Source organism: Mya arenaria, chromosome 7, assembly GCF_026914265.1.
Source record: "Mya arenaria isolate MELC-2E11 chromosome 7, ASM2691426v1".
In the NCBI taxonomy this organism is placed as follows: Eukaryota; Metazoa; Mollusca; class Bivalvia; order Myida; family Myidae; genus Mya; species Mya arenaria.
The window spans coordinates 12,412,594-12,439,428 of record NC_069128.1 but is presented as its reverse complement, the minus strand read 5'-3'; the positions used below and the strand labels follow the sequence as shown (position 1 = coordinate 12,439,428).

Below are 26,835 nucleotides of genomic sequence, written 5' to 3'. Positions count from 1 at the left end.
GATGATGATGATGATGATGATGATGATGATGATGATGATGATGATGATGATGATGATGATGATGATAAGCATGATGATGATGATGATGATGATGATGATGATGATGAGCATGATGATGATGATGATTGGTGTTAATGTCGTCAAATCAATGATGATTACCATGTTTTTGGTGATGAAAAGGATGATTTCTTCCAAACTACCAAAATTGCATTTCATTGCACAATCCAAATGTGACATTATGCACCTTTTCAACGAATTCCGGGGCTATAACAATTAAGCCGAATTTACCTCAACTCGTCGCTACCAAAATACGGCGTAAAAGGGCCATTTCGCTCGTCAATTTAAACAGATATTTCAACAGTACGATATTTTATATACTATCTCTTATTTACAGACTATCGGGCGCCCGACGAAGAGAATTTACCTAAACATTCAAATTACTCATCCAAACTTCTACCACCTCATATGAGGTAGTATACGTATAGCAGGTAGTATACGTATAGCACTACGAAATAGTCATTTCAAAATGTTTTAGAGTAAGAGTGGTTTACAATTGATTCAGGTTTGATTGACATATTATTTCTCTTTTATTTTCAAACCTAAAGCCATTTTATTTCCAGAGGATCGCAGCACTGGCTTCAACTTCGATCGACATACTTTAATTATACGCCATGTTGGTGAATGGTAAAATGTACGTTTAACATAAATGCAAATTTGAATTACTTAATATAATTAGGAAAAATATGTATAAAGCGTTAAATACGAATTTCTTTAAACGTATCAGAATATGTATTTTACTTATTAAAGCAGATTATTGCACCCAGCTAATATCTATATCTAAAAACAACATTAAAGCAATTACAAAATACTGTAACAGATAATGGACAATACTATTTACAATAACGCCTTTGTAAATCAGGTGACAGACATATTAATTTCCCTTCCATCGCTAATCAACTCTTACAATCGTCAAATCCAGACATTATAATCACAATAAATGTATTATCAGTTTGATCATACGGAAGTTTTGTCAAGTTTACAATTAACCAATAGACACGCCTATTACTCCGCCCCAATTATTATCTCAGCCAACCAAAAGCGAGCTATTACCTTCTGTCAATATGAATAACAACCTTTCATTAGCATGTAGTAGTATTGGGTTTACCTGTCAAACTTGAGCATATGGAGAAATGAAGAGTGTTTTGTTTATATGGATATTAAGCTTAAGAAAACGGAGGTTTCTAGTATAGATTTTGATTATTAGGTGATATTTAAAGTTATATCATTGTGCTAACAACATGGACATATCGTTATTTGTTATAAATCACCTGCGATGGTTATGAACAACACCATCGATTGACGAAACTGTCTGTACGCCGGGGCTATAAGACACCGCGGACTCCAGAGTTTGTTTACTAGTCATTATTTGAGAGTTTTGTGCAATATTTCATATAATAATCTGAAGATCTGTAGATGACTTCATTATTAAAGTGCGGTACACTTTGTCAGCTGTGTTAGGAGTTACAATCATGCAGATATCGGATTAGATATAGCAGAAATACAAAAAAAAAACACTTGTATTTTCTCTCATAATTCTTTGAAAGTCATGTAAGGAAGAAAACAGTGGAAATACAGAAAAGGTTGTTAAACCAACAGTTTGTGGATATTAACCATGAAGACAGCTCACGAGCGGGCCCTAAAAGGGGCCACATTGATGTTGCTGGTCTGCTGTAGCTACGTGCATGGTAAGTTAATAATAGCTGTAGTAAATACAAGAATACTAAACAATAAAAACAATATATAGTTTTTTAATGAGAGTTTTCATACCTTCGATTTAGTAAAAGAACATGTTTTAATATCACGTAAACTTATCACCATACGCTACCACCATCGATATACTTAGTAATCAGTGACGCATATTAAATCAGTATCATCATCAGTACCAACAATTCAAATACGAATGTTATTAAGCAATACCACCAATAATGGCCATAACAACTACTACATTTTACGAATAATTGTACAACTACGACTGCTACAATAACACCTTCTACTACCACCCCCTCCAACACCTATATATATATATATTATATATACATTTATCAACAGAATATCATTTTTATTTGTTTCTTTTCGACCGATTAAACATAACAGGTTTTAGAAAACATACATCCCCTTGTTGAGCTGTTCTTTGTTCACGAATTTAGAAACAATATGTCATATTTATTATCTCCTTTCATTGCCGAACCAGGCAAGCGAATCTTTAAAATGATAAATCATGAAGCTCTAACATACATTCCATTTACAATGAGCATGTCATTGTTTTTAAACTTAATATTGCACGGTGTTTATGAAGACTCCTTGCTTTCATCAAATACTTCTGATGTATGATTCTGTCATCTTTTCAACTGAAGTCGTCTACAATTCCTGGATTTTGTGTGTGTGTGTGTGTGTGTGTGTGTGTGTGTGTGTGTGTGTGTGTGTGTGTGTGTGTCAGTCAGTACATCTAGAAACTACATAAACGTCTTCCTCTTGGATTCTGTAATTAAAAGGACTAGGATTTAAAGATGGCGATTCTAGAGTAATGCATGTAGTGGTCAAATGGGGGTCTTTTGGAAGTGCCTGCCGACAAGAAATTCGAAATGATTTCACAGTACAACTCTTATGGCGGCTATAAGAAGTCGACAAAAAACAGACACATACATGTATATTTTTTCGGGTTTTCCATTATGTTCTCATTACCAATTCCCCTTGCCTCAAATCCCCGTACAAATCTCTTGACCAGTGGCATCTACACTATCAGCAAGATCATCGACGATAGCGACGGGAAATAATAACCAGCTTTCATTAAAACATTAAACCCTCGTAATATATACAAAACGAAACATGTCTGCATCAGTAGTGGCTCCAGTGATCTTGTCAGTGATGTCTGAGCTATGTTTAATCATATATTCATCTTTTATTTATGTCCCTCGGGGCCCTTTCACTTGTAAATTACGCTTCATACGTCGCGTTTTGGTCGAACGTTTGACGTAACGTATCGTTTGACATTCAAGAAAATTTCAATGTTATATATAATGGATTTTCAATCGTTTATGCTTTGAAAGACTTGCTTGTATTTTGGAAATTTTGAAAGACTTGCTTGTATTTTGGAAGTTTTAAAAGACTTGCTTGTATTTTGGAAGTTTTGAAAGACTTGGTTGTATTTTGAAAGTCTTTGATTTACATTATATAAGTGTATAAAGAATTATCAACAAAGCCATATCAAAGCTTTTGTGCCAACACTTCCCCCTAAAATACCTATAATAAAAGCGGAAATGCTATGCTTATTTTTTCGGTTTCAGAATTTTGCCACTTTACATAACGTTTTACATTAGCAATAGTTTAAAGTTAGGTTTTATGAAAGGTTTGCATGTGTATCTTTAATTTCGCGTAAAACTATTAAGAGTATTGCTTGAAATGGCTCTTTTACGATTGAGTGTGCATCGAGAGACCGAGAGAGCACGCAGCCATGAATAAAACAACGTGCAGAGATATCATTTCCACTAATTATGGTTTTCAATCAATACCAAATATATTCGAACATTCAGTCGGTAGTGTAGAACAGGATCATAAACACCAATAACTTGTACATTAATCTTCCGACACAATCGCTGTTGTGATTAGGGTCTCCACATAAAACATCATTCGAATTAAACATTAATGCTATAGCTTTTTATACAAAGGATTGTCAACTCCACTACAGTGTAGCTGTGCATGCAATTGACTGTCTGTTTTACGCAAGGCTTACAATGCGACAACAAAAGTTTGACATAAAACTACAACACGACGTCTTAATTGCAATTAGCATTTATAAACACGTGGCCATGTAAAAGGTTGTTGTTTTGTGCTCCTCCTACACGAATTTCAACAGATGTTGGAAGCGACAGCGTTGCCGTACAACAATGGTTGCAATCGATAATGTTTGATATAAATCTTGTGAACAATTAGCAGCTTTTTTCTCTGACTGTATACGACACATAGCAATCATAGCACCATCTGTGCCTGAGATTCTCATTGTTAAGATATTGATAGAGTTTGACCAATTCCTTGTGTTCCGATTGTCCACTTCGGAGGCGGTTTTAGACAGGAAAGCTGTGCTTGATTTTTAAGCAGAACAATCCACAACCAATTCATAAACATGCCATACTTAAAGCAAAACATTGATTAATGATCGAGGCATGATTGCAAATAAAACAAATCTGAAATCTGTTTTAAGTGTTTGACAACATTGACTTTGCTCCGATTGTTTGCAGGAACATATTAAGAGCTTTAAGAGATTAGACGTTCATTTGTACCCATAACATGGAAAATGCATATCATTTTATAAGTTTTACCATTGAGGTTGATATAAATATTAGGTCAAAGTTTTCAATAATGTTCCCGTATTGTGGATATTTGTAGACAAACAACTTCGAAGGGTTTTATAACAAAATATATTTAACAAAAATAACAACATAACGAAATCCTTTGAACCAACGACAAAATTATTCTAATTTGTTAAAATTAAAACCACATAATTGAACAATTGATTTGTGTCTCCATTACAACAATTCTCGCCTAAAATGGTTTCCTCCATTTAAGTAAAGTCACATTTCAACACGAAGTTTAGCCAACTGAGATATTCGCACAAACTTCAGAGACATCAAACAAGCTTAAAATCACTTAAGAAAAGGCGAGCAATTTTTTATCATATTTATCAACAGAACGTAAAAGCATTTGAATGCTATTTTGTATTTTATGGGTTTTAAGCCTAATTATTTTGCAGTAAAATATCGACACATCTAGTTACTGAAGTGTTGAAAACATTTTAGGCGCATACTTTTAAAAAGTTTTTGTCAGAAAGTGTGTTTTCGGGTGCAACTTTAGATGATATTTACGATGCTGGCACATTTTTGCAATTTAAGGGCATTTCTTTTTATCTTTTTACCAACACCCATGAGAGCCGTGCGATCGATGTGATACTGGCAGCAGATGGAAATGGAGTTGTTTGTATGAATCAAAATAGAAAGTTACTTTTTCACGTAATTTGATCTTTAAAGATAATTCAAGAAACCAAATTATTAAATTTAACGCGTTTCCCTTTATAATAACGAGTAATAACGTTACTTCACGTTTTAAAACGGGCACTTTCACAAAGGTGAGCAGTTTGTCAGAATCCTATTGTATACCTAGGAATGATTTAAAACTGTGCGGTGCTGAAACTTGGTATAAACCTTGATGAAATTGCGCCCTGATTAATCAGTATACAAATTCTGAACGCCTCAAGATTTCAGAGGAAAGCCATAGGACTAAAGGCAAATCTAGTATGTTTTGAACAGATTACACGACGATTCATTCTGCCTAAAGTGCAGTCATTTGAATGACAGGATTTTCTCACAGCTTTATAAAGTTTCTACTTGATTTAAAGTCGGGACGTGGGTATTTAGTGACAATTACTGTGTACTTGAAATTATTTAGTATTGCTGTCTAAAGATGTAGCTCATTTAAGGAAACTTAACATTAAACTGCACACATTCATATTCATATGGCTGAAAATAATGAATGAAAGGGTTAGTGGGAAAAGGTTCTATCTGTTATAATGTCGCTTAAACCTGTTTTACTTTCGCTCTTCCATGCGTTGGTGAACCTTTTAATAGTTTAAGGTCGTTAGTATGTACCTACAAACATACGTGATTTGAAGGAACGAAGTCGTATAACCTTTGATTCTGCGTTAGTACATGCTAACAATATTGAAGATTTTAGTGGTCTTCATTGTCTTGCGTAAACTACTCACGAACTGGGCCAGCCACTATTTTATTTACCACTTCACATGATTGAAATCAATAACGACTGACTGCTGATTTACTGAAATAAATATATCGGAAAACTTGAGAAAACTGCCTTCTCATTAGACAAAAGAAAATGTTGACCACTTAGTATCAACACGAATAAATATTTTACATCAAGGGCCACAACAAGTGTTTTTTAAAAGTTTGAATTGTTTCTCTCATATTTCCCAAATCAGCAGGTTAAGCAGAATGTGTGATATTTAAAGCCATATTTTTCTCAAACCCAAACTTTGTGCACCCCCGTTTTTCATTTTCAATCCACGATTGTTCAACTCAACTGGTACCTTGGGATAAAGTGTCATTATTAAATATTTATAAAGGTAGCGTAACATTTAGTCCATTCATCATAACATGCTATAAAAAGCGCAATCATATTACCCGTGTGTAGCTTCATTCACATCACGACGGGAAGCCGAATATTTAGGCGACACTGGATTGTATACCCGATAAAGGTTCGCGACGTGAATGAAATAATATTTTGAAGTAAATATGATGGTATTTGGAGAGTTAAATACTTTGACAGGTCAGATAGTGAAGTGCGAATGCTAAGACATCAGCAGGAGGGCTTCGGGAAAATTCGGCAATTTTCGCTTCTTTCCGTCATTTAAAGGCTAATATCTTTATTTTTGGGACAATCAAGGTTTTAGTTGTATACCGTTACCACTTAAACTCAAATTCACGAACATATTTCTTTAAACATTATTTGCTCTTTATTTTTAAACGAACTACTAGAAGATTTCAGCCGAAATGCCATCGACTTATTTATTCTCAATCCATTATCTCGAAAGCTCTAACTTGGTGGTACAGAGGGAACTTGGATGGCTATTCAAGCAGATGTATGGATCTCCAAGAGTCTCTGCGCTAAAATGTTTACATGTAATGGGAATTTATTTACTTAACGAGAATCTGGTTTTTGATATAATAAAGTCAGGTTTGCATTTGAGTACATTAGAAATAGATCTCCCCAACAAATTCATGGTCTCGTAAAACAGTAGAGGTACGATATTTCATCGCACCGAATCCCGGGTTATATATATTCTTTTTTTAACTATCAAGATTGTCATCAGAGCAATTGTTCTTGAAGAACGCCATCTTGCGGCCATTAACAATGCTGCTTCCCATTCCTTGAATTTAAACAGCAATGTTGTCTAGTCTTATCATCCCTCGTCGACACTAGCACCACCCTAAACAGCAGCAGCAGTAGCAGCAGCAACAACACAACACCACCGCAACCGCCACTACTTTTACTTCTCGAATACTTATAACATTATTATTATTATTATTATTATTATTATTATTATTATTATTATTATTGAATAATAATAATAATAATAATAATAATAATAATAATAATAATAATAATAAATTATAATCAATAATAATAATAATAATAATAATAATAATAATAATAATAATAATAATAATAAATTATAATAAATTATAATAATATAATAATAGTCGAAATAGAAATAGCAGCAGTATCCTTTTTGAATATAGAAAAACACTCCCAACCTCTCCCCAACCCCCAACCCACCATACTCACACACTCATTGAACTAGTCTTCAAAAGAGGTTATTGCAGGGGTGTTTAATTTGGCGATCTTTAAATCGAGATATGAAATAAATGTTTAATTCCTAGAGTCCAGGGTTTCTGAAATAGTAATCACTTTATTGTCAGAGACGTTTGAAGTAAATCCATAACTAAATAAATGCTATCAGTCTGCCGAAAACCTTATCGGTCGTGAGCAAAAGTTAGCAAATACATTGATAGACTGTCTGCCCAATGTTCATTAGGTTAATCTCGATTTTGTAAACAAAAGCAGACAACCAGTCATCCCTTAATGCAGAGCTAGGCAAACACATATTCGAATTCGAAAATCGAGAAAATCTGCTCAGACAGGTTTTGTCTGTGCATGGTCCACATTTTCTTCTGATCTGAATTCTATAAATTTGTTGCTATGTTCAGCAAAGAGATGAAGGGGGTTCGTTCGTGCATTAAAATAATGGCTAATGTATGTCCCTAGGGAACGCTTCAAATGCAAGGCAACAATAAAATTTGGCTCGATCAAAAGTTTATTAACACAAATGCGAATTCTAAACATACCGCTGCACAAAATGAGCCATCAGGGAGCATTTAGTTAAGATTTGTGAGAGTTAATTATCTGTCTAGCTTAAAACATTGACTTATTTATGATAGTCTTGCTTCTTGACATAGAACCTTCGTAATGATAGCTACCCGCTTATAATTTTTATTCGCCCGGGTGGAGACATATTTTTTACGGATACCCCCCCCCTCCCCCGGCTCGATTCTACCCATTAGTAAATACAAGGAAACGGTTGTAGTTCGGTAGTATTAAAGGAAAGATCTATATGTAGAGGATAGGTGAACATGTTCAATTAAGACAAGTAACCATATATTTCAGACAACCATGTTTGTCCTTAAGCCTGGTAATGTTTCAGTCACTCTGGTGTAAAGGATGCAAATTAGAGGGCTCAAGGCGAAAGTGATCTATCTGCTACTTTATATAATACCTCTATGAACCGTTTCGTTACCTCCTCTGTAATTACAGGGTGTTAAAGGATGTGTGATATCAGATGTTTGACGAACACCGAATCTGAGCAAGGAAGGACAAACACGACAGCTATATGAGATATTTGATCCGCTCTTACACCGATTTCAAGCTCATCGAAACCTGTGGCCACCGTATTTTTCAGTTTAAGATTTCCTAAACTTTGACCCGAGCGCGAGTGTCACGAGTACCCAGAACGAGCTACCGAAAACACACATAACTGGATCAGTAGGGAAATAGGTGAAAGTGCAAAAATGCACCTTTTCCAATAGGTCTTGTAAAGATGGCGGAATACTTTAAGAACTGCATCGTCAGCGTTACGAATCCCGTTGTAGATATTAATATATTCATTGGGCGAAAATAAGTCTACAAGAACACATTATGAGACAAAAAGTAACTACCTATTAAATCATGGCATACATTGATATACCAGTCACAACGCTGTAAAACTATATTGGTCATAATTTGTCTCGGCGCTATCCGAGACCCCAGGACTCGACTTACGATCACGTCCCGCGGTTTTATGGGCGTCCAGAGACAGACTAACTGGTCTGGGGTTTCCTTATTACCATTCCGGCTGTCGACAGACAGAAATATTCGAGCAGAAGTAGTCAGGAAAGTCACTCAAACTGACATGTTTGATAGCGGAATACAAATCGAGTTATGAATTGGCATAACTCTGACATGTATAGATGGATCTTAAAGCTGCACTCTCACAGATTGACCATTTTAACAACTTTTTTTATTTTTTTGTCTTGGAAAGAGCAAATATTTGCGTAAATATCTGCAAACCAATGATATAAGATTGCTAAGAAAAAATCAGATCGTAGATTTTCATATTTCGGTTTGAAAAATAATGTTTTATGGCTTTAACCGTTACTAATGGTTTAAAAAAATGCATAAAACATCAATTTTTGAACTTAAATATAAAAATCTGCGATCTGATTTTTTTGTCAGCAGTCTTATATAACTGGTTTCCATGGATTTTCGTGAAAATCGGCTCGTTCTAAGACAAAAAAAAGAGTTGTCAAAACGTTCAATTTGTTAGAGTGCAGCTTTAAAATCTAGAACGATATTTGTGATTTGCACTGTTTTTTTCTGTCTGTATGTCCGTCCACACGCCTGTTAATGCCCATTTACACATGTAGAGCGTTATGTTTCTACTGTCTTGTTTTAAAATCATTGTTATTTTTCCCACATTATGATTGTGTATTCTAGTGTTAGTCGTCAAGAAGTTCCGAGATTAGTTAAGTTACGAGGAGTTCCGTGTTGCCTAGTTTCTAAGAGCAAAGAGAAATCAGGATATGTTTTAATGTGATATCACTTACACCACTTCAAATGTAATTAATAAAGTTAATGACTTCTCTTGACAAGACTATTAGAATCCATATCTAATACGACGGGTTTCCTTGTTTCAATATATCCGCCTTGGCGTAGGGAAAAGTTCTTAAACAATGGCAGACGATGGTTGGAGACATTTGGTAAATTGATCCTGGAGTATATTGTTTCAGAATGAATACCACTCAGTGTTCGCATGTTTAACACTATCTTTGTCTCGATCAACATTTGAGTCAGTCATGTTTTCAATGCCTTGAGAATGTCTTTGAAATTCAAAAACCTTTCCTACTGTAATTGAAGACCTCAGTGTTTCTGCTGGTTCAAGTTTCCTAACAATTATTTTTTACTTGTTTTTGAGGTCATTTTAAACAATTAGACATGTATTCTAAAATGACGATGAGATCGAGCTCTCATAAACACATAGTTTATAACAAAGAACTTAACGCCTGTAATGTACATACTTTCATTGAATATGCAGTCAATTTAAATTTATTCACAAAATGAGACAACACGACTGCATAATATATCGTATATTCATGTCCCGTATAACAAAGTAAAGTCTTGTGTTAGTTTTGTTTAACATAATAAATCTCTCATTTTGACGTGAGTTTTGCATGTACATGGCCTCAGGCGAACTTCTGTCATACAGGCTAGCAAAGTGTATACATGGTATACGAACATGTTTTGATTGTCGTACGTTTTAATTTTCAGCGTAATTATCAAGCGACATATTAATGAATCTTATGTTATACTTTGTCTTTCTATTTCATACTTGTTTAGGGTTTAGCTAACCGTTACAGGCCTGTCTGCGACTCAACAGACACATTTATTTTGGTGTTTTAAATAATATTTTGTCTACTCACCGAGCCCCTGTTTAATTCTACCGACTCACCTGATTAAAATAAGTATCGGCCGAAAATAAATGTAGGGCATATTTGTACAATACTGCAATCCCTTTGGACAATACATATGTTCTAAGACGAAGTCAGTAACATGAATTATCGCATAATACTGCTCGTGTTTACTCAACATAACTGATCTCTAATAGGAACCCAGTTAAAACGATCTGCACGAGTGCATGTAGATCGTATGTAACTTGAAAAAAATGTTCACCTACATAGATTGTACATTTTTCGCTTCTTAAGTAAGCCCACCCTCTTACAGATTGATGGAAAAGCGATGTTCTAACTATACAACAGGTTGTTTAATCAAAGTTCCTAATCTTTTGTAATAATAACTCAATCATGCGATGTTCAAGTTATCTCTGACAAAATCTTGCATTTTTTTGCTACGACTACAAGCGAAAAATGTAAAATCCCATGCAATTCCGCGGTAGCTGATTTGATTATGTTAGGAATATTAGCACTAATGCCTGGAATGTGTGGTTCTTCTCACACTAAATGCACATCCTCTGTTTGCCCCAGTGTGGTAAAACATGTCCAGCCTTCTGTCAGCGCCCAAGCGGGGCGGGGCCGGGTTTGTTTAGCAAACAATTTGGGTTTCATCCGACCCGAGTACCACACTGCGATAAATGATGGTTTTCGTTTGGTTCTTGTGATGTTAGTTAAGCTGTCGTATTGAGAGCGTTTTTAATGTATATACCGATATATGATATTCTTATTTTGTTTAATTTCATAGCTGTTATCCTGTGACTTCCTATCGTAACAAAAAGCATGTATGATGTGTTTGTAACCGTTCACCGACTTCTCTGCATGTATTGAACACACCACAGTTAGCTGCACTGATCGTGTATGGTAAAGGTTACATTAAACCTGAGGTATCACAGCACTGTCTGTCACAAACACATGCGCGCCATCTGGCAGGGTCGGGTTTATCTTTCCAACATGTCGCTGGAAATGTCATACACAAATGTCAGGACTTTGTTTCTCTCACGAAACCCCGGGACAGATTCGCGACTTTCAACACCGTGCTAAACACAGGAAGTGGCACCCGAATTTCCGTCATTATCTCAATAGTTAATGATCACAGTTGATCGCGGTCGCTCTGCCACTTCTGCCAATGGTCAAAACAATATGGTCATGTGTTTAGTGACCAAGGTATGTTTCGTGTATTTTAACGTGTTCTAAACATAAGACCGTTTACGTGTGTTCAATATTTCGCAAAAGAGGTCATGTCATTGCTGTCGTCGCTGTTAAAATCATCAGCAGCAGCAAGCAGCAGCAGTAGTAGCGACAGCATCATCTATCATTAAATTACCAACCATATAAGCATTTAAGAATGTAAATCATGTTTGTATATTATATAAAAAAAGATATTCTTAAGTGAGATTTTGGTCCCCCCTCCTCTAAAGACATTGAACTAAATAATATATGCAGACATTCAACTATTTCTGCAGACTTTCCAAAAACATGCAGCTCGTAATGAATCGCTATGTTTTCCAAGCAAGGTTTAGGTGTTTGTTATTCGGAATATTGAGAACGAAAATGCTACAAGCAGATAAAGCCCCGATTGTTTATTCTTCTTGTTAGAAACTTTTCGATCAGCGAGAATGCGAACTAAATCCCCATAATCTCAGAGAAAATCAGAAATACCTCGCGAATCTATAAATTTCCAATGCGAATCCTCGCCGTGAGCCCTTAATACTGGCCTGATATTTGTTACATCTACAAGTATTATTCAAGAGAAATGAACGAGACTTACCTAATATTTGCACCTGATTTTTTGTGTAATTATTTCAGTGGTTGTTTTTGCAATTGCTTTGATAGAATATACTAGTGCATTTCTTATTTGTAAACGTCGATGCTTCTACACTAAAGAAAAAGCCACAATGACATTTAAGGTTGCATTCAAACGATAGTTCGACTATGATAAAAAAAGTTTTTTCTTTCGACAGTATTTATTTTTTCATAATAAGGTACACATGTTAAATAATCAAAATCATTTATTTACTATGAGTAAACACTAAAACAGCCGCAAAATTCTGATCAAAACTTGAAATTGATTTTTCTCTCAACTATAGCTATTAGCATTAGAGCAAAACAAATATGTTCGTATTTAATAATCTCCCCGGTTCAACATTCCTGTGCTATTCTAATGACATAAAATCTATGCACCCTGCCCTCTCCACATATGGATCTATTTTCTTTCCCTTTGTCGCTTATGTTTACATAGACAACAAAATAGTTCATTTTACAAAATTACTTTATATATTCATACGCCCCTCTGCATGCTTGATTTCTACAGTCATCTGAACCGAACATTGTGTACTTAAGAAATCAAAACCCACTTGAAAACCATTGATGTGCCATTTAAACGGAAAATAAACTTGCTCTGAGGACAGGACAGTTATTATGAGAAGGAATGACACTTTTTGAAAAACCGCAGTGGCGTCTTCTCTGGGTGTGCATGTTAACGAGGCACTCGATCAAGCAGACTCTCTGCTTATGACCTTACGTGGTACTTGAGCCGACCGGATAGGTTCAATTTGACGCAATTATAAATGATTCATGTGAAGAATACTTGTCAAAAAGTTATCAGTCTGAAACAATAATATGAAAGTTGAAATAAAAGGGATGACCCAAACCCGGCATCACGTTATCTAAGGGCTCCATACCACTGAAACCATGACTTGAGAGACATGATGCACCTTGTAGAGTTGGTCGGACCCGGTGTGAAGACATCAAAATGAAGCGTAGACGTCTTCAAACAAAAGGCCGTGTCATAACAGACAGTCTGGCATTACAGTTTATTGGCTCATAAATACTTGATTTTAAGTGTTATCACTTTCTCTTTAACGCCGCCACAAGTATAAAAAACACAACAAACCACATTCCAAATTATTGTATACATAATTGATACACGTTTAACATACAACATTATTATTCGTACATCAGTGTGCATCTGTATTGTATGAACATGACGTGTGCGTTTCTACAATGTCGCGGCTTGTGCGATGAGGGAACATTATCACCGCTTTATCATCTATTATCGCTGATAATCTCTTCCTATAGTCTGCCAACATGATAGCGCGGGTTTCCAATGTAACCCCGCCAGCTTCACAGTTGATAACGAACCTTCCTCGGCTTCCAAAACTATTAAAGACGCATTAGAAAACAATGTGGGACGAAGCGATTTGAGGACGAATGTGATATTAATGATAATGGCTTTATAAAATTAATATAAAATACATTACATAAAGTAGATATTAAAGACATTAAATATATCAAAGCTACTGTTTAGAAAAAATGCTAAAATGTCATTCTGTATCTTTAGAGTGTCCATTAACAAATTCTAAACTATGAATCGCCTACAGCTATAGGTTACAACCATTGCATGAAAAAGTAACTAACAGTGCAAATGCAGTTTGTGTACACATATCATTATATGACTAATTGTAATTACTATTTATGTGGAAATGGTATACGTTTAATGAGGATATTTTTAAATACCATAGATAGAAGGGAGTTTTAAGGTCATCATGGGAGCGGGATGATTCAACTCGTTTGACTGACATAAAAGTGCAGACGCTTATCAAAAGTCTTGGCTAGGGTGACCGAAATGATCAGCAACGATGTGTTTATACTGTTTTGTTTTTAAACGCCATCATGACGTCCATTTTGTCGTGTCCTTAAACCAAACAAGAGAGGGAACGAGACAGTAAAATACTCCGTCCTAAGCTGTGTTTGTTAATCTTTACCTAATCATACAAGATTAGTCTCCACAATGGCCACTTTTATGTAAGTAGATAATGATCAAGTGGTTTAAAGACAGGAATCAAGAGGGGGATTATATTGTACGCGGATAAATTTTACTGGCGGCCAGTAATCTGGTCAATTAACATGGATGACCGAAAGAATCTGGACTGCTCGCGACATTCAGACGACAAACAGAAGTGAATGTTGATTTGTATCATTTCTGCGCCATCAGATAAGAAAAAGTCCAATTAAATACATACAAACGGCCGATTTGTATATTTACTATATTTGTGACCATTAGATCGATATCAGAATATAGTCCGCCGTGGGTTATAAGTGCAGAATATTGCGCCCATGGGGTTAGAAATGTGAAAAACATGATTGAAAACAGAGATATACTGCAATGAAAGCACTCCTTAGTGATTTACATAGCCAGGGAATCGTTCTGTCAGGGAGAAACTTCTATAATCTTCAGGATTTATCCGTCTGTCGCCAAGAGAAGTTTGGCAAATGTATTCGTCTGCTTTTTTCCTCCATTTATCAGTCGAACGACAACCTGCCTCGGAGTATCTGTGAGAGGTTTTAATCACACGTCTTTGATATTTCTAATGCCACTGTCGAGACTTAAAGAAAACAGAATGCCTCTCTGTGATAGCTGCTTTGTAAGCACTGATGTTCCATTTATTGTGTTCTCAGATATTTGTTTGAAGCATCGTCTTGTCGTTGTTGCTGATGACGGTTTCATTGTTACTGTTGTTGTTGTTGTTGTTGTTGTTGTAAGGTACAAAAGTTCACCAGAGGGTAGGTTGTATCGGCCGACATTTCTGCTTTTCCCGACCTTTTGGTTACAATGTTGATAATCTACAGTAAATTGACTATAATAATCATGAGTATTGCGATAGTAACGTATGCTTTTAATATTTTAAACAAGTAAACCTTTAATCAAGCCAATGGTTATGTAACACGTTTGAACCAGCCATTCAGATGAAGCAATAATGATTGTTAGAGCCTAAGATGTACACATATTCAAGACATTAAATCCCCCAAAACTGTGCAAAAACTCTGCCAAGCGGATGTTATAATAACAGCATCTTTGTATCAAGACAGGGAACTAGACTTTAATTTCTTGGTAATTTGACGGTAATTTGGTTTTACCATGGAACAAGTGCCGACTTGTGTTTTAATTGCGGATGCTTTTCGTGGAGCGATTCGGGGGGTGAATGTTAGTAAGCTCTAAGTTGCATTAAAGAATGAAGACGATAGAAGCTTGTCGCGTTCTCCTCTCGATTTCCAGTAGCATTCAGTTTGCTACGACGTTTTTTTCTCTCTGGCGGGTAACGACTTTTAATACCTGTCAGTTCAGAGGAGTTTGTTCTTTTTTGTTTTCAAAAAGCAGACATACTTAATATAATGTTTTAAGTATTAAGTATATCATCGTATAGTTAATGTTTTTAGGGTGTGACTCCAATCCCAATAGCTAGAATGCAGTTGTCTTTGATGTTTGAAGCATGTGCATCTTTGTGTACGTTTTGCATTTGTATCGATCAATCTTGTAGGAAATAACTAGTCCAGGATACACATACATCATGGACCTCTGGTATAAGAACTCGTTTATTTTGCGGAAAAGTGGAAATTTATCAAATATTCGTACACTACGTAAGCAGACTGGCTCCAAGTATCCGAGTCGGTGAAAACTGCACTCTCAAAAATCCGCTCAGAGTTTACAGTTATTGTTGAGATGGAAGAGTTCTCATCCTAGACACAGTTTGACAGCAGTGCAATACTGGTGTTATTGCCTTGTTTTAATATTGCATTTACGGGCATTTCTTGGCCATGCACGGACTTAAAACGTTAACAAGAATAATATGCTTGTTACAAAGACACGCTTACAAGGAAATGGTGACACCGAGGCCGCAGTTTTCATGTATCCGGTATTATGACATGTCCGGTACTCGCCTTGTTGTACTGTCACTACTGTTTCTCAATAAGCTCTAACCTGAAAGCTGTGTACACTTAGTGCCGGGTTCAAACTCGCTTCCTGTTTCGTCTGCCCACTTTATACAATGGGTACAAACGTTTGACACATTTTACAACCTAATGCGACGTCAGAAAATAGCCGCGTTGCTTTTTACAAGAATACAAACTGTGTTAAAAGTACTACCTTTTTAGCACAGAAAATGCCATTTTTCACGTTGCAAATGTTTTGTATTACGTTTATACATTCTAATCAAGTCCGGCCATAAATGATACCTAATCCGAATAAATCGAGCGCGCCCCGTCGTTTGCTTATAAAGCACTGCGGTTATTATTGTCAAGGCATATTGTGTCTGTCTGCCATTTAACATAGGACCAGCCGTAAAAAAGGCCGTAAATAAATAATAAATACAATTTTGTATGTAAAATATGAAAATCCTCGCCATATGAAGAGTATTATTCGTTATGAAATTTCACGCATGGAGGGGCAAGAAAAAGTTATGAATAAAATCTCTGACTTGTGGGGAGTAAATGCAAATTAAACTATTTTAACGTTCAATCAGTCACAAAATAAGAATTCAGTATTCTCATAGCTGGAGACGGGTACATGGCCTTAAACGCAGTAAATCAAAGAGATAAAAAGCAAACGACAGACTGAAAATTACTGCATATTATGTAATTAAAACTCATAAATTCCCATTGAAGTGAAATTACAGTGAAAAACGCACTCATGATAAGATGGTTTGTAGCGCCAGGTTGGTCGAAGCTCGCATTTTGCATATCAAACGTCTAAATAAATCAGAGAAAAAATGACATTTTTTTGCATTTCAATTTAGGATCGGCACCGGTTCTACACAATGAATGTTGTCTGTTAAATAGATTTTTCTCATGAAATTACAGCTCTTGTGAGCCTTTGTTACAGAATAGTGTTTCTTTTACAAGCTGCTTGCATGATTGTCTCTGTTTGTTGTTTCCATCTTAATTGCGTGTTGTTACGGTTACCGTATCTATGGAGGTCTGTTGATTAGTATTTGCAGTAAATGTACCCAAAGTAATTGCTTGTCGTTTGATTTACTGAGTTTATTGGTTGCAACACACGCTTGCCTGACATCGACGTTTTATTTCGATATTTCCTGGACAGAAAACGACCGCTTCCCGGCTTATTTATCGTACGAAGGAATCCGCTAAATGGGAGATAGCGATGCCACTGGAAAGTCGGAAATGTCCATGTTATGTGCCCTCTGGCGCCAAATAAATATTCTAGATAGTCGATATGACAAACCATGATGCCATTTGGTTTCGACAATGGTGCGGCTACATATCGGGACTTCATGGTCAGTCATTTTAATGACCAGCTATATGTTGGGATATTTTCATACTCAATCCATGGAACATAATTTAGATGCAGGGAATATTTAAATGATTAGAGTAAGAGAAAATACAATAAATCAAACCACCCTGCAGAGTCTCAGAACAGCCCTATCTAACATACATTGAGTTTTATGATTCTTACAATCATATTAAAAACCTCGTATAGATTCCACCATTCTCTCATATAGATTCCACCGGCTTCAACCCAAAGTGTGGAAGTCTGATGCACGTATATCATAACTATTACATTTTTGAAGCAATGTAGCCGTAGATAACCGCTCATGTAATTACATAAAGATTATGATAAAAGTAATCAGCGTCCCAATCTTCGTTAATGTGAAAGATCGTCAATTTAACATTCTCCCACTGCTAAAATATTCCTGAAAATACTCGGCGATTTAATGCCCATTAACCGTTTGTTCTTTTGCACAGGAAATAAATGCATAAGCTTTGGAAAACTCTCAACACAAAAAACACTGGCATTTTTCCTTGAGAAGTCTTAATTCGCATTAAGATTGGATTTTAACGAGTTTAGTAGCTAGTTCATTCGACAATATGTGTAGGATATTTGGGAATTATATTTCACAAAACAACAACAGCATCACCATCAAGTAAATTTTACGAAACTGTTGTACGGTTAAAACTTTCAAAAATAATATGTAGCCATACACAGTCGACAAATTGAACAAGTACGGAGGAATGAGGTTCCAGAAATTATATAAAAATCAAAAATAGAAGACCGTCACTGGGGAGTCTTTATGCCGTTATGTTTCCAGACAAACATTAATCGATTAAAATCAAGTCGGCCGCCCTTGTGGCATATGTTTTGGTAGCCGAAATACTGCAAACAAGCGCGCTATAATTGGCGAATATTATCAAGGATTCTTACTAATTACGCCCGTCAAATGCAATTTGCCTACAAGATGCGCTGATAAATAACGTATTGACTTATTTATTAGTTCCCAGAACGTCGGCGACTACTGGAAAATTGTTTGCCTGGCATGTTTCATGTGTTGGCACCAACATGGCTACAAATTCACCAGCTAATTTCCTGTCACCTGTAGCTGGCAATTCTGTCATCTTTGTCCACTGTCGTCCTTGACCCAATTATTCTTGAAATAATGTTAAATAGGGCTGCTCTGATGAATTTGTTTTAAGTACATTATTGCATGGTGTATTCAAGTGTAATATCAGCATCAGTGATATTTGCTTAAACACTGTGACCAGCCAGTCGTCCCGGGCATAAGAGGTCTTCAATATCAGATCTCACAAATGTGTCTCCAACGCTAGACTGTGAATAAAATAAAAATTATCCGATTTGATGGGACACAATTATTCCGCTGGGAGCAACCAGATAGGAATATCTTCACTCGCTAGTCTCATCATCTGATGTATGTTCAGCCACAGTAGCTATTACAATCGGACCGGTTATTTATCAACGATGGCACAAAAGCTACTGTCGCCAGCACCATTTTATCGTCTGGACTTGGAGACTATCCAGAACGGAATATACGAAGTATCGGCTCTTCAGAGTGGAGATCTGAATGACCATCTATCTAAAATCGGGATGACTTGAAAGCTTAGAGAGCTCTATTCGTCAGACGTTGGTGCCAGTCGGCCATTGCGTTGCGTTCTTTCTCTTTGATCCAAAAGCATGCCATTAAATAAATCCCAAAACCTGTTATAGAAGTATCTTTTTATGACCCTGACTAGACAGAATCATTGAACGCTTCACAGACAGTTTTCCGAGAAAACAACAATCAAACACGCACATTTGCATTAATTCAATATTTGTCGTAGCATATGCCTCTTACATATTACATCCAATACTACTACATGCACGTAACGACAAACTGAATTTACTGCAACATTATTTTCTGTCGTTGTTTTTCAAGCCATTAAAACTAAGAAAAAAAATCTTCTTTAATACTACATATCAAAATTATACTCTTAATCTATTTCCAGGTGAAATCCGATGTTATTGCAACGAAGCCAAGTGCGTGTCCTCCAGTTACATGTGTAAATCTCAGCTGGGCATGTGTTTCACGCATGTCAAGGTGAAGGACGGGGTCAAATCCATCGTTTCCGGCTGTGCAGACTCACTGCAGGAGGAACCTCTCCTAAGCACTTGCGCTGGAACTGGAATCGAGGCTACTGAAACGGAACTGACTGTAAACGAGACGCGTGTGATAAATGACGTCATTGATGACGTAACTGGTGTAGAAGTAAAAGAAACCACTGTTGTTGAAAGTGTAAAGGAGACAGTTGAAGTACAGAATGTGAACCCAGTGCCTCTTGAGTCGGGTTTAAGATGCTGTACGCTGGATATGTGCAATTACAGAGACAGCAACGAGATCACTATCACCATAGATACAAAAACGAATGACAAAGGTAACACAATGATTTTTTATTGAATCATTGGTCGAAATTAACACAAGCCAACAAGCCTTGCACTGATAAAAAGTCTTCATGGCTTGCTCAGATTCTGAACTTAATAAAATTATAGCAGGGCTTGTTCAAAAATTTGATGCTAAGCAATAGTATAAGAATTCAAGCTCGTTCATCCAAAAGTCTAATTTCATTGACTGTTAAATGGGCTGGTCTTCGCTCAAATACATAAGATGCAAATATGAATAATATGATGCAAGTAGCCGCCAGAAGAAAACAGTTATTAAGTTAGAAGAATATTTATAATACCCTGTCGCCTTGTAGGCAAAACATTCTACAATTCCCATAATTCCTTCGACGGGGTCCCTGTTTTTTTTCAAAAGTCAAGTATTTCAACAATTATCGTAAAACCAAAGTTATGTAGCTCATAACAAAGTGGTACATTGTAGAATCCTATGCACAAGCATCTTATAACTTACCAGTGATGTTTGCTCATACAAGAGATTTATTATCCCGCCAATTTGTCTGCGAAGTCGTGTTTTATGATGGTCTACTTGATTACCAAGACTCACAGCAGAGAAAGTTAACCGAATAATGTTCCTCGCGGTTCCACCGGTTCTGATGCTGTTTAAAATGCATGATTTGCAGCTAAAGTAGTGCACTATATCATCGTCAATGGGGCCCTAGATGAAATATATGTTTTCAGGAGCAATCGGTTGTAAATCGGCAATCTTATACTTGAAATCAGAAGTGAACTACTCCAATCTATAACCAACAAGAGGATAATTACATTTTTATTGTTTGTTGTAAAACAAAAAATTCTGACATTAATACTTCAACATCTTTGCATAACATTCATTTTAAAGGCATTTCAAAATGTAATGCCAGATTTAACATTATTATAAAATTCATAAAAATGATAAAAAATGGTATTTTGATGTCTGTAAAACTAACTTTCTTAATGACAATCATAGTTTTTGCCAATTATATTCCTGCCATCAGCCATACAAATAAGGCTGTCCATTGTCATGTAGAGACTGGTATTTTAAATAGCGACATTAAGTATTCGGTCGTGGGCGCCGAGGATTAGTGGACAAACGATCGTACTATAGTGTCAATACGGAACGATGAAAACATAAATTATCTTGACAGCTATAAGTTTTTGTCTATTAAAATGGTCAGTATGGTTGATCTTATTTGCTAAAGGAAGACATTTAACTGAATCAAAACAAGAATGTTTGATGTATGATTAATTTGTACTCAATGTATGCGTCGAGATGTTTTTGAGGATTTTTTTTAACAATAACATGTACTACTTAAATGTTAGTCTACAAAATAAAAGAAAACCCATCTTCCCTTAATGTCTTTGTGGAGACACTTCCCAGTGTTTTGTCTCTCATATTTAATACATTATTCATAAAATTCAAAACAAGGCGGAGACTATTTTGAAAGTGTTTCCCTGTGTAGAAAGCATAGAATGGATATGTTTATCAAAAACGATCAGCCTTGAGTCGCCAGAGCAAAACAAAGTTGATATACAAACTTAAAACTTAATGGACTGTATGTCTGAATTGATGCACTTCGACATTATATCCATTAAAATAGCTGGTCTGGCGCAGAGTTGTCTACACCTGATAAGTTCGTCTCAACCACGGATATTTATCTTTTACCGGTCCTCACAATTTAGAAAGCGCTCCGATGTTTACACAATCCATTCCACTCTCTTCATTTCGCCATAAAGTAAATTTGTGACTCAATTTTCACTTCGATACTAAGGAATTCCTAGATAAGAGCATTTGTTTAAAGATTAAGAGGGTCAGGGGAGGTAATTCTACGCTATTTAACTCTTTAGCGATGAAAGCTTATAAGACTATTCACAATAAATGTCTTGGCTACAATTTTATGCCTTAAAATGTTTTTTTGTCTTTGAGTTGGAACCTTGACTGAACTTTAAAAGCAAAACAATTTTAATATGTACACAAATTACGAATATATAAAGGAAATTTTCAGACATATCGTCTCGAAATATTCGATAACAAAACCTTTTCTGTCTTTCAAAAGTGATTGATTATTTGAGGTCCTTTTTATGTGGTTTCAAAAGATATATGTAAAACTTGAGAGAATACGGCATTTGGAAAAAAGAATAAAAAAGGTGTCCCCTTTCAAACATGGATCGTTTTCCACTTTACGCCATTATGGATCGTAGTTTCGAATAATAAGCACGTGGGATTACTAAAAACAAGCACCGTACTGTCTGCATTAGACATAATGGCAATGTGGAACAGAAAACCACTAGTTCACCATTAATGCAATTAATTAATTACTGTCATTACAAGGAGACGTTCTAAAAACTTTGTGTCGCCATCCAACTGATGTATTGGGATACAAATTTGCCAAATGATGTATGTAATTTTAAACAAATAAATCGTATTTGCATAATGAGGCGAATTTTGCTGGCGTTTTAGGTAGATATGAAGCATCAAGATGAGTTATTTATGCAAAAGAGATTACAAAAAAACTGATGACACTAGAAGAGAGACAGACACTGTTTAAATATAAGTGTGTGTGGGGGGGGGGGGGGGGGAGGGGGCGCAATGAAGGAAGAATAGACTAGTAGGCATGCACTCACCGTGTGTTGGGGGTTGGGATGGGGGATAAGGAGCGGAAAGATGCAGATGGAATCAATGTTGTGTGTGTGTGTGGACGGGGGAGGGGGGGGGGGGGTCGGTGGTCGGTTATGCCTCACAAATGGGGGGGGGGGGCAGTTGGGAGAACAGTTTGCGCGCGGTGGGTGGTGGTTGGGGGTCGGTTGTCGGATATGCCTAAAAATTGGGGGATAGGGCCGTTTGGAGAATAGTTTGCGCTAAATATAAAGTATTGCCTTTCCTCCTATTCAACAATGACAAGCTTATTCTTTATTCCAACTACATCAGTATCTTCATAGACACTGCAAGGTTTTAAATTCAATGAATATGTTTCTCATTTTTCCATGAATAAATGTCCCATTTATCAATGTCTAGTGCCGTCTTTCATTTACTGATTTTCTTGAGTTAATGAGTTTTAAATGAGTTGGAGATAAAAATAATTTCAAGATGAATATTGATAAGAAGTAGTTATTTAAATGATGTTGGTACTTGCCGTAAATGTGAAAAAGGGTCATTATCTTATCTGATGAATTTCTTGTTTTGAGGTATAATGACGAGTAAAATACATACTGCCCCACCGTAATGTCGAGTATGAATCATACTGCCCCACCGTAATGTCGAGTATGAATCATACTGCCCCACCGTAATGTCGAGTATGAATCATACTGCCCCACCGTAATGTCGAGTATGAATCATACTGCCCCACCGTTATGGCGCTTTGTTCAATGTATGAGTTCACATTTTTTATGGACATTTCGTTTCTGGAAAACGTTTTTTAAACGCTGCTGAATTTACTCCTTTAAATATCGCCTATTAAAATGAGATTTGTGCTACTTTTGATAATAAGATTCATATACAGCTCATAGAAAAAAACACATTTGTATTAACTCATTTGTGTTGTACATATTTCTTCGTTTTACTCACCTGTGTGCCTATTTTGAATGGGCATTTCAATTACATTTTATGAATTTTATTTAACAAAATGTTTCATCTATTTTCAGGTCTGGGAGTGATGTCGTCTAAGAAGACGGATGAGTCCAACAAAGCCCAGAAAGACCTCTGGTTTAAAGCGGCCGTAATCGCGGTCCCGATCGCTGGAGGATTTATTCTCATTCTCCTCGTGTTGCTCGCAGTGCGCATGCTCAGAACTGATTCGAGGCAGCATAAACGCTTGATTCAAATTCGGCGGGAAAGAAGTCTCACAAAAGCTCAACTTTACGTTACGGACCATTTTATTGATAGAGAAAAAGACAAAAACACGTGTACCATTGGTCAGGGTGACAGTCTTACTCAGCCTAGTAACACAATATTCACTGGACACGTGAATAGTGCCATACATAATAACAATAGTCAAAATCCTAATTCCAAACGAGAAACTGTTCATTCTACACACTTGAACTCAAACTCAAAATGCCATCATCACCATCATCATCATCATAGTAACAAAAATAATCACCCGAAGGCGACAAGGCATCGAGACGGTCATACGTACGAGCAGATTCTGTCTCAGACCAATAGTGACACTAGTACGGGGTCAGGTGAGCGAGATTGTCAGACCTCGCCACATTCTTCTGTGATAGTTTGGGGGAAATCAGACAATACAAACTCTGCTGATGTTGTATAATGTGATTAAAACGTAGGGTAAACGAAACGTTTGTGTAATACGTAGTCATTGGTCGCTGCAGAGGGCAGTTGAACTGTAAGCCGGACAGTGATTGGTTCATATTACGTTGCAAGAACAATGCTGATTGGTTAATCGATAGGTCTTAGAAAGTTCCTGATTGGTTCATTGCTCAGTGAAACTGAACAGTTTTTCGGATGACCTAAAATAATCTGAGGATGTAATCTTATGGAATAAAGATCTGCTGTACATGAGAAGGCGGTTTGTTTATGGTGATTCTTGACATGAAAAGTGGTCAAACACTCTAAATGTAAATACTGTAATATATGGATCTGGTTCAGTCATGTTTTGAATGTCAGCTTTTAAATGCAAAAACTAGTCTTTGATTGATTCCAAAGTTGTTTGGTGAGAATAATATGAGTTAAATACGAAAACACTAAAGTTTCACATTCATAGTAAGAAATCTCAGAGCATTTAAAATTATATATAATGTACAGCTATATTATAAATGTCATTTGGGTACTAATAAAAAGTAAATAATTATTATCAAAAGGGCTAAACATTTCAGTGTTAGGGTGCTCATATAATTCCTGTCGTTGTTACTCATATTGCATGGAGGTATTTGTTGTACGATTTAATCGTTGTTTTGAGGAATAAAGAAATTCTCTGTTTGTTTAATATTGCATTATTTTAAGATATTTATTTCTGAGAAAAATAATAAAATGTTATTAATTAAGATAAGCTTTGTTTTCCTTGTAAATTCCATTATATATGTAACCACATGTGCATAGTTATACGGACTCTGGGTTACAACCGAATAATGGCCAATAGGAGAGTGAACAATTGTCATGACGTTGGAGCAATATGTTGAACAGTTAATGGAGTTCAAGATGTATAAAGTATCGATTTCAATTTCTTTTTCCGACGACTCATGAGGTATCAGACAAGGCATCAATATCTCAAAAATCAAATTTCAATCTCAAATCATTTTATCAAATAACCAACGTTTATTCACACTCGTAGATGTTTTTACTATTTTTAAAATCGCATTCTCACATGGAGTATGTTGATTTTATGTATATTTTTGCTCTAGAATTATGTTTTAATAAAATGTTGACGAAAGGTTTAAATCAATACATTTTATGAGTATTGACGTTTTTGAAGAAATAAAAACAAACGATATTGAACCAAACTGTTCTTTTTAGGTAAAATGAGTTGATATTGAGATTGAGATTTGACTTGAGTATTTTTGTGATATTTGGAGATCGGGGCCCGTTTCAAGAAAGGCCTCAAGTCAATACTTAAGTTATCTTAAATCTGTACAATCGTCACAAATGGCAATACATCGATTTTATGTTTTGATTTGTTTACCTCAAGTTCCGATTTCCAATGTTGGCTTAAGTACAATTCACTCAAATACAATATGCATGGGTGAAAGTTTTCCGTATTAATACGGAATTCTGTATTTTCCGTCTTCTCAGGGATCATTTTTCTAAATCGTGTAAATCAGGGGAATTTTTCTGGGGGTGGAGGGGGTACCCCAAACCCCATTATCAACATCGCGATCTACTCAAAATCGAAGATAAAACAAAGTTAAATTTTCTGGTTTCCCAATTTCGTTCTATAAATAGCGTTGCCATAAGTGGTAAAATTCTGTCGGCGATATCAGCCGAACGTTTCCGAAAATAGTCGTTTCTTTTCGTAAAAAAAGAATTGTCATTCCAATCTTCTCCGAATAACCTTGGCAGTTTCCGTGCCAAAAAAAACTTGGATGGCGGAAAAAGCCGGTTTTCGCCGAATATTTACAGTCAGTATCCTTTACGACTTTACGACATACCGCAAATTGGAGGCAAAAAATAAACAATGAAATAAATCGAAATACTGCTGTCAAAATTGAACAATGAAGTTTGTATACCCCGGGGTATAATACTTAAGAACTTGATTGATTAAAAGACAGGAAAGGCTTTGAAATGTGTTTTAAAATGCTTAATTCCTGGAGCTTCCGGGGGCCTCCAGCCCCCTGGACCCACCATGGGCCCTAAGGCACCATGGCCCCAGCTTAATTTTTCAGTATTTTGAAAATTTGCAACTTTCACCCATGAATATGTAGGAAGATAGTGAAACAATGGCACTAGGATAATTTCAGTTTACGACTTGAACCCTTCTGGTGTTCAGACAACAACATGCAAGGGCACTACGAGTGACGGTCAAGGGGCATAACTCGACAATGTTTTCGAATTCAGAGAGATGAACTACAACAGATATGTGGATTTCTGCAATTAGCATTTGTACTAAGTTTCATTCAAACATCTAGAACTGTTTGTGAATGCCTGCATGGCGTCGCCGAATACGGTAGATCGAGATAATAAATAGGTAGACTACTACGTTTTGTTGTCTAAAAACA

At 36.1% G+C, this 26,835-nt stretch overlaps 1 protein-coding gene across 1 annotated transcript; it reads left to right on the top strand.

Moving 5' to 3' along the window:
* The first annotated feature begins 1,141 nt into the window (after positions 1–1,141).
* Positions 1,142–25,166, top strand: LOC128239810 (uncharacterized). The gene is made up of 3 exons (XM_052956250.1): positions 1,142–1,745; positions 19,743–20,168; positions 23,812–25,166. Exons 1-3 carry the CDS (start codon positions 1,673–1,675, stop codon positions 24,432–24,434), a joined length of 1,122 nt encoding a protein of 373 aa, XP_052812210.1. The 5' UTR covers positions 1,142–1,672; the 3' UTR covers positions 24,435–25,166.
* The last annotated feature ends 1,669 nt before the right edge of the window (positions 25,167–26,835 follow it).